The sequence below is a fragment of the Kryptolebias marmoratus genome, linkage group LG1 (genome assembly GCF_001649575.2).
Source record: "Kryptolebias marmoratus isolate JLee-2015 linkage group LG1, ASM164957v2, whole genome shotgun sequence".
In the NCBI taxonomy this organism is placed as follows: domain Eukaryota; kingdom Metazoa; phylum Chordata; class Actinopteri; order Cyprinodontiformes; family Rivulidae; genus Kryptolebias; species Kryptolebias marmoratus.
Window position 1 is genome coordinate 22,196,015 of NC_051430.1, and position 9,528 is coordinate 22,205,542.

Consider the following 9,528-nt stretch of genomic DNA (forward strand, 5'->3'; position numbering starts at 1 on the left):
GGGGGGGGGGGGGGGGGTAATTCTCTCCACAGTCTCCTGTGGTCGGTCATTCGCAGGGCTCTGGGTTTTTTGAATAAGAGCGCCTGAAAGAATGCAGAATGTAAACAGAGAGCTTGGAGGCATCTCAGGAAGTTGTTTGTGAATGGGAGTGTGCGCTTTGTGAGCAAACGCAAACCTGAACAGATACACAAAGCAGATAAATTTAAAAATCTCAATTACGATGCACTTTAACGAACGCCAGGTAGAGCTTTTATAAACAAGGCTGTTTTCACATGCTGGGGGGCTAACTTAAGAAAACACTGGTGTACGTCTGTGTACAGTACCAGAGGCGCAATGTTTCCTCACACTTAATCCCTCACCAGCGAGCCTGCACTTTTCATCAACTCATAAAGTTTAACACAACACACTGGAATGTTATTCCTTATACAGAGATTTAATCCTGTTTGTGGCTGACTGATAAACACATGCTTTACTCAGTCCAGTTTATACAAGTGTCCGTGTGTGAGCACGCTCACATTTGTGTGCAAAAGCAATAAAAAGGAAAGGATAAACGCCTATGTAGTGGCTTCTCTGCTAACTAGAAAAAAAATACAGGGTGTGGGCGAACTTGTGTTCGATTGCTTGCGGTTCTTGAATGAAAGCTGCAGGAAAAAAAGTTCAAGAAGTAAAACCAGTGAAAGTAAAAGACAAAAGGGGGATAAAAAGAAATTGAAATTGGCAAAGAAGGGTCTATTGATTTAAACTGCCAGGCTAGCGCTGGTCAACCACCGAAGTCATTCACAGAACCAAATCTCCAAAGTACCTTTCTGCATGCAACAGAGTGAGGATGTATCTGCGTGTTTTGGCCCATGCATCCGTGCATGTATCACTTGTTCCATACACATCAAAAGCTGAATAATTCAATCATGCAAAACCACAATCCTCTCTTCGGACACGCCACATTCTGGGCAGTCCTCCTCCTTGTTCTTGTCCACAAAGAAGAATGGTAAGACTTACTGCAGCCTTCCTCATTGCCAATACAAGCTAAATAATCACTAATACTGATTCTGAATGTCTTCTGTTTTTCCACTGACACTCATTTTGTCATTAAAACACAAAAGATGTCAGGAAACAATGCAGAAATCCTTTTAAAATTCAACTAAAAACATTCGGATTCACTGCCCTCTGGTGGAGAGGCTATTTCATTTGGTTAAACACAAATAAATGCAATATTTTGATCTAAAACCAAAACAATGACTTCTCCCTTAACAACATCTGGTTTGTGAGATTGACTCATTAGGATAAGAAATACATGTCCACACAAACAAATAAACTTAGGACAGAAAAAGTGCCTGGTGACAGCTGTGACTTCTGCTGGTTTCCTTCTAGCAACCCCCCCGCTGCAAGTCTTCACTCTGCACCCAGGCCACAGGGTGAGTATCAGGTGAGGTTTTAAATAGCGGGGCCTCAATGAGATGACCTCAGGGTCTCTAGAGTCCATGCTCGTGGCCCCTGGCCTCTGCACTTAAGCACCCTAAGAAAGTGCTCCGGGATACAGGGCCTCTGCTCAGCCTGTAGCCTTGAGACTACAATCCGTAGCCCTGTGCCCCTAGTCCACACCATAAATCAGACAACCATAAAGCTATCTCAACTTGAATCGTTCAGACATATCTCCACAGAGGCTATATCTGTGACTGTGCAAGATGAAAACTATAAACCCCTTTTGCTTTCTAATGTCGGCTGGCTATTCACAATTTAGCACAGGTCGGGCTCATCTGCTTCAACGATTTCAATTTGCACCTAGAGCGTTAAAACTCCTTCCTCCCTTAGTACTCTCGTCTCCAATCAGCGCAGCCAAATAATCCTCAGCCCCTCGTCTCAAAGCAAAAGCGTGAGAGGCTGTCATACAGGAAGGCCAGTGTTTATGTGATACTGTTTTAATTAGAGGCAGGCAGTGCTTATTTTCTTTACAATCTGGCGTGTGTTTGCCTTAACACAGAATACCAAGGGATAGCTTCATTTTCCACCCGCAGACAGAAAAATATGTCTCTGCCTGAATCTGCTTACGGTTCAGTGTCACACGATCATCCACAATCATCTGTAGATTCAAATTTAAGGGTGTACCGAAAGTCAAAAGAGCCGTTCGACATGTTCTCCAAAGGTGAGCAAAGCATAGAGGACTTCAAGACGTATTTGTAGCAGAAGGAGATCAAGATAGGACATCACAATACTACAACTTCCTTTTTGAGCTAATTATTTCCTGTGAGTGCCTATAAACACAGGCTCTCCTCTGCAGGGTGAATGCAGTCTACCCCAAACCATCACCACTGGCACTTTACTGTTTCCAGGTTGATAAAAAGAACTTTAAAACATTACTACCATTTCTTATTGTTTAGGAAATGACGACCCCCTCATACATCCTGAGAGGTCAGTGTGAACAAAAACACAAACGCCTCTTTGTGTAGGCATGCGTCTCACTCCCAATTGCTCTCTGTCACTTTGTCTAATAAACAGAACTTCCTGTGTCTGAGTATTTATAAACAGTGCCGAGTGAGCACAGTGGGAAGGGACAACCCGCGCTTATTGCTGCTGCACGTGACCGCACGAAGAATAAACACACTAGACATCCTCAGTATGCAGTGGCCTTAGCCACTTTGGCACAACCAAAGAGCAGGTAATGACAGACCTGACACGAGATCACAAAAGTGGCTCTGGTCGATTCTAAAGGTACTGAGAGATCTAACATGAGCTGGCGCGTTCACAGGCCACACAGCTTCCCAGCGGGGTCGTCCACGGGTCGCCCGCGGAGGGCAGTTCCAGATGAAACATAAACATTCGCTCCGTGTCCTCTCCTCCCTCTTTCCTCTTTTTCTTTTCGGACGATGGGCCAGTCCCCCAGCACGGCCCAGCACAGCGTTCCGCGGTCCAGGCAGAACTAATCTATCCCTCAGCTGTGCTCTCTAATCCAAACAAACAGATCTCTCCCTACCAGCATCTGGAACCCCTCACGTACCTAGGAAACCACGGCAGCTCCATCTCTTAGACAGTGCCTGTGTGCGAGCAGGTTTCTGTTTATTGCTGAGAGTCAGTGTGAGAGAATACTGTAGGTGTCACCCAGAGGTCACCATGTTACAAGTGCCAGGTTCACTAAGAAGTTACTTTGGCAATACCATTTAGTAGTGCAACAGTAGGGAAAATATTGAAAAAAAGAGACTGTGAGATAATTTAGTCCCTGAAACTTCCAAATTTGATGCAACACTAGTATGGCTAGACACACACTGGAGCCAGATTTGACGTCTATAAGAGTAAGGACCAGACAAAAAAACAGAACAATTGTGAGTAAATGTAGCCATGACTAATGGTATTTATTTGTCACTCAATAAAATACGCTCCTAAATTCCTAAACCTACACTTACCCCAACAGACCTTAAATGTGGCGGTAAATGCTTCATGAGGAAAAGCAGCTCTGAACACCTAAAATTTGGAATAGTAGATCATTGATCGAAAAAAGGATTAAAGTTTTTTTTCCAGAGACTTATCTGTTGTACCTTTGAAAGCTCAACAGCCTTGTATTGCTAAATACACTTCTCACAGAAAAGCACATGGGAGCAGAAAGTTATCCCAAGTTTCAAAACTACTTTTTATTTCTTTGCTATTAAAAATTAGGTTATTCTATTTTTATTCAGATCAAATATTATGTCCCACCAAATGTTTGTTTACAACACAATTGCATGATATATCAAAAATGTATTGCAATATCAATCTGTGTAATTTCAGAATCTCGAAAGACTGAAAAAACCCATTATATATTATTATATTCCAAGTGCCATGAAATCAAGCTCAGAATCCTAATAATATCTGTATTTGGTCAATCCGATAAACTCCTACTGCCCTTGATGCCCAGAATTGATTTAAGTATAGAGGCTGAGATGCTTAAGCACATGGAGAGTGTTGTTAGAAGACAGAGAGAAGTGACAAAAGTGTGAGTTTATTGCAACTGATGTCGTTATTGCAATAATCAACAATAATATCACAATTACGCAACCCTAAATAATAATGATCCATATTTACTGAAGCTTACAGTCATAAAGGATCTACTGTAGAGTCTGTAAGAACACCCTGATTTAAACGGTGCTCTCTTTCTATAGACCACGTAACTGTGGACCAGTGCATGAAAAGGGTGTGAAAACAGTGCAATCCTCTGAGTGCGATCAAAAAACCTGTACTGAAGAGACTCCCCTCTCCCCAAAATGCTGCCAACGGCGCCTGCGCAACCGATTAGAACGACACGCTGTCTGTCAGACCCCTGCAGCAGCACACAAGGGGAGAACAGCCAACTCAGGGAGGAGGTGGGGTGTTTGATCTGTGCACGAATCAGTCTCCTTTGATGCTCGAGCTCACGAACTGAATGCTCTTCTTTATACTAGAGAGCAGGGTGAGCGAACAAAAGGTAAACACATGAGCGTAAATATGTATCTAAAAAGACGGTTTGTTTTTCTTTTAGTTCAACTGCAATCTGCAATGGTAAAAAGCTGCCTCGCTCCATTCATGACTACTACAGCCAACTCTAACTATAAGTACAGGAATGCAGATCAAAGGAAAGGAAAAAAGGTTCAGCCCCCTTCTCCTTACCCCCCAAAGCACCACCCATATGCACGCTCTCATTCCACCTCTTAACTTTTTCTGTTTTAGCAAATCTTTCGGGACAAAAAACTACATTTAAGAAAAGATTGAGTGGCACTACTACTCTTACAAACACCAGCTTCTGTCCTCACTCTGCTTATTCCCCTGCAGCCGGAAACAAATCTTTTTGGAAAGTTGAGAGCTGTCCAAAACGGGACCACACACAGTCTCTGAGCCTTCGACTGCTGGGGGCAGGCTCACACACTCAACACACTTACACACATACACACTCTCTCACAAAATGGCGGCTTTGACAAAAATTTCCTCCACTCCAAGTCCTCTTTATGAGCTTAATTACAACCTTCTTCATGGGTAACTATATCCTTGCACATTTTGTTTGCACATATAAGACAGTTTGAGAAGCTACAAAAAGAGCACAAGATTACTTCTATGCTTTTTTCCAGGACCTAAACAACACTTTTTAGTAGCACCCACCAACTATTTCTTCCTCCAATTTAAATGATCCTATATCAATTAAAGCATGCAGTAGATACAGTGTGTCTCAACAGCACTGAAATGAACAATCTGTCCAGCAGGTTGTATCAACACATATTAAACACAGAAATGGTGCAGTTTATCAAACAGTAAATAGTAAATCAGCATCTTACCTTCCACCCAAAGTTTCTCCACGTCCGTTTCCAAATTAGCTGCCCTTAAGCCCACAGCAAAAGCTCCAAAAATCATGAGACCCACAACCAAAAACTTTCCACAGTTTTTCTGTATGTAACAGCCCAGCCTAAACAAAAGTGTCTGGAACTTCGCTCTCAGCCACAGAGGTGCTTTCCTCCCAGTTGCCTTCCCCTGTGATGAGACAAGAGTTACTGTCAATGCAAGCACAAAAACACTGCATTTATTTCAGCATCCGAGGTCGCAGGATTATAGAGAAAATGTGTATTTTACATGTTAAAAACGTAACATTGACCCAAGGAAACACATCTGTAAAGGCTAGTAGTTAGAATTCATCACAGTGCTGCACATGAATAAACTAAAAACATGGAAAAAGCAACGAAAACAATAAACATGCATGCTGCTCCAGACAGAGGGGTTTGCTCATAACAGTAACACACAAAAAACTGTAACTTCAGATTAAATAATAACTTTATCATCTACAGATCACTTGTATAGAGCCTGGGCAGGTTGTGTCACTTTACAGTTAAAGCAATGAGCTTTGGATAGAGTGGATTGTAGGAGTTTAAAACTGGTTTGCAGCTGGATTTCAAGGTGAACGAACGGAGGTAAATAAAGGGAGAAAACTGTGCACTTAATAATAATCATTGAGCAGAATTTAAATAAAATGGCTCTCTGATGCATTTATGGACACTTAATTATTTTCAAAATGGAAAATGATCTATACAGTTTTAACTGAATGCAAAGTAATTACGTAACCCCACATGGTTCCTCAAATAAGATCCATAAAGACTGTTGCCTGCCACACAGAAATTTGCTTCTTTTTTTTTGGAAAGGGGGTGTTTGGTTTGTCCCTGAGGTGGCTTTCACTCCCACACATCAATATAGATGATGTTAAAGACCCTGAAAGGATGAATGTGGTAAAGCCCACAAAAAGCACCACACACACACACACACACACACACACACACACACACATAAAACCCCTCTCCCCATGAAGCTGTCCGTGTTCCGGCTTGGTTAGGGAGTGGAGAAGCCATCACAGGGAGGGGGGACTCTGCAGTGTTTGTGAACGGAAGAGGGGAAGCCACATGGATTTTTTCTTTCTCCTCTCTCTATCTCACCCAGGTTGAGACACTGTCTGTCACGCGCACTCTTACACTTCTACCTCAAAAGAACCTGACTGTTCTGACTGAGAGGGAATGCTCCATGTAGTTGTTTTGGGATGCAGCTGTGTCTGAAACGAGCAAACAGCAACTTGTTATTAAAACTGAAGCTCGCATCTGAATCCAGCTGCAGGAATCAACTCCTATCCTCCCTCCTGACTGGGACCATAAAGTTTGTCCACTTTTCTCCCTGCAACCAAAACAACACAATGAAAGCAGCTCCTCTCTAGAGAAACATGAGACATACAAGCACCTCTGAGATTTGCTCCAGAGCAAAGCCCGCATCGCAGTAGCTCGGCCGCTGCAAATACTCCAAATCCAGCGGTGTGCTGCGGGCATAGTCCCCCCTGCTCCTCCGCGTTATCCTCGGTCGATCGGGGTCTCCGTTGTCCTGCTCGGAGGGCGCATTAGCAGCCGAGGCCATGATGTTGCGGGGACTGCGAGGTGGCTGGCGTTTCCCACTTTATAGTATTCCCCCGAAAGCGCGTAGCGATATCCCGAGGCAGCCCGGCAGTTTCACTCTTGGAGATCTCCTCACACCCGCGAAGAAGAAGTGGGACTTCATACTCCTGTTGGAGACGGCGAGTCAAAGTCTGCGCCTTCCATCCCAACATTTCGTGATCCGGAGGTCTCCGCCGCTTTCACCGCTTTCACCCGAGTCTCTTAGAAGCAGAGAAAAACAATGAAGAGCATGTGAGTTTCTTTCAAAAACAGCGAGCTACGCAGAGAGATTCTCATCCACGAGTGTTCGGCTAGGAAAGCTCGATGGTCGTAGCATTGTGGTGAGATCTATGTGGTCTTCCCCTGGGCCGCGCGTCACGGCCAACTCTGAGATTCAATATAAGGGGAGGAAAAAGACCTCTCTCCGTTTGGAGGCAGAGAAGGAGGAGGGGTGAGAAAAAGAAAAAAAAAAGACTCAAGATCCCGCCTCTGGGGCCGTCAGATTGCAGGACTTTCTTGCATCTGATTGGTTCCAGAAGGGCAAAAATTACTCAGCAAACACGACTATTATTAGCTGCTTAGCAACAGCTCACTAAAGTAGAGAGACCACCCAGGCAGACGCGGACTTCGTGTGTGCATCTCCGTCTCCTGGGGGCGGAACCACGAGCGGCCGAACCGCTGCAAGAACTCCGCGCCTCGGGTTCCGTCAACACACCGGTCCGGCTGACAGAAAGAGAGAGAGAGCTCAGGTCGAAGAAGTTCTCAGATCCCCGGAATGTCATAAGCGAAGTTTTGTTTTTTTGTTGTTTTTTTATGGTATCTGAGCTTCAGATTACAGCGGTTGGAGGGGAGGTCCTACAGCAGGTCATATTATCATTATGATGTCAGAACCCGTCTACATTCAGTATGTAGGTCTGCAGAGTTTACAGATATGTAATCCATTCATTAGTCATTTCTGAGGTGATATTTTGTCAAATAGTTAATAACTGGTACCTTGTTAGCCGTGACATCAGTCATAGAGCACAGAGTATGGAGAAAGAGTCTTCCTCCAAGCTAGGCTAATGGCTAGCCAAGCGACTTTTTATCGTTTTATTCAGGCTTATAACACTCTTTATCAGAAATGACAAGTGAAAGAATGCTACACTAGCTAATAGTAAACCTCCACACTTTTACGTGAGACCTTTTGTTTAGTTTTGTCGCTGCTTTCTAAACCGAACAAAGTGAAATGTTACACGAATGAAAGTATGCAGCGCAGAGACCTACAAGACCGGAAGCCAGAAGTTGAGGCCACAAAGGACAAGCGCCCCCTACAGGGCTGCAGGATCATTTCAAGCCCCGCCCCTTCACGTAAAGGTGTCAGATATTTGCCTCACTAAAAAATAACATGACCTTCAGATCTTTTTTGTCTTCAATTTTTGATTTTTGTGACCTGATTTCTTTTCTTTGTTGTGTTCAAATATGCATTTTTAATTGATATGTTTAGTTTCAATTTGTTATTTGAGACACATCATGCTATGACTGACAGCGTCACATCCATTGACATTATTAAAGATGAACGAAGCATCTCCACTTATTCCCGTTGTTTAAAATTGAAGTCAGAATGTTTGTTTTTGTGTGTGTCACCATTTTTGGTGCCAGGGTCTACACACTCGAGACGTGAGGCTGTATCATAGATACAAAAGTCTCATCCACACACCCTCCCAACTCGTTAATAGGCTGACTTCCTTCACCCCCCCTCTTCGAAATGGGTTGAAGGAACCCACTTATGTTAAATGACGAAGACCAACTTTAAACAGAGGAGGAGGTCTCATATTTCAGCTTTCTAAAATTTACAATAGAGCATTAAACATGATACCCAGTTACTTTTACTCTAAAATTACACCTTCATCCATGTGACCAGAACATCGCTCTTGTTAGCCAAGCTAACAAAGCCCCTGATGACCCTCAGGTGGGGTGGGATCGGGATTAATCTGCATGTAAATTTAGCTCTCATAGAGCACCTTATATAGTTTCAAGCCTGAAACTCCACACTCTACAGTTTTGAAATGAGAAAGTTTCCTGGATGGAAAGCAAAATATCTTCAGTGACAGAAAGGAAGTCCAGTTGCTTTGTTTTTTGATTATTTTTATTTTTTTACTTTTTATTTAAGGAAGCTATGTAGATTATTTCTGAAATAGTTTAAACAGATTTGTTCATTACATCACACAACAATTCTGTAAATTACACTTATTTCCACTCTTGAGAAACAGAATGCTGTGAAGAATTTATTTATTTTAGAAATGAGGGCAGTAGTTACGGATGTTTTCAAGAGAGACAACTTGCAGTCTTTTGCGAGACGCATAATTTGGCATGTAAAATCATTTTTTTCCCAATAGCAAACTGAAACATTGATTTTGTCACAGCTCCATCTGTTCCTGCCACGCCTCTTGCCACAGCCACTTAACTTTCCACAGTCCTACAGTCCAAGCCACGCCCATGTTGCCATGACCACACAATCACCTTCATCTGCTTCACCTGTTCCTGTCACTATAAAGACCCACAGCTCCCAGATCACAGTGCCAGATTATTGAAAGCCTCACAGCGAGTAAATGTCCAGCGTTCATGTCTTGTTCATGCCTGATCTCGACCCTTG

At 43.2% G+C, this 9,528-nt stretch overlaps 1 protein-coding gene across 1 annotated transcript in view; it reads right to left on the reverse strand.

Annotated features, from left to right (window-relative positions):
- ptch1 (patched 1) overlaps positions 1–7,315 on the reverse strand; it is a 52,244-nt gene extending 44,929 nt beyond the window's left edge. Inside the window, exons 1-2 of the mRNA XM_017431303.3 lie at positions 6,709–7,315; positions 5,271–5,463 (exon numbers count right to left, since the gene is read on the reverse strand). Of these exons, the coding sequence (XP_017286792.1) occupies positions 5,271–5,463; positions 6,709–6,879 (364 nt within the window). The 5' untranslated portion in view covers positions 6,880–7,315. The remainder of the gene's footprint in view (positions 1–5,270; positions 5,464–6,708) is intronic.
- Positions 7,316–9,528: the final 2,213 nt, after the last annotated feature.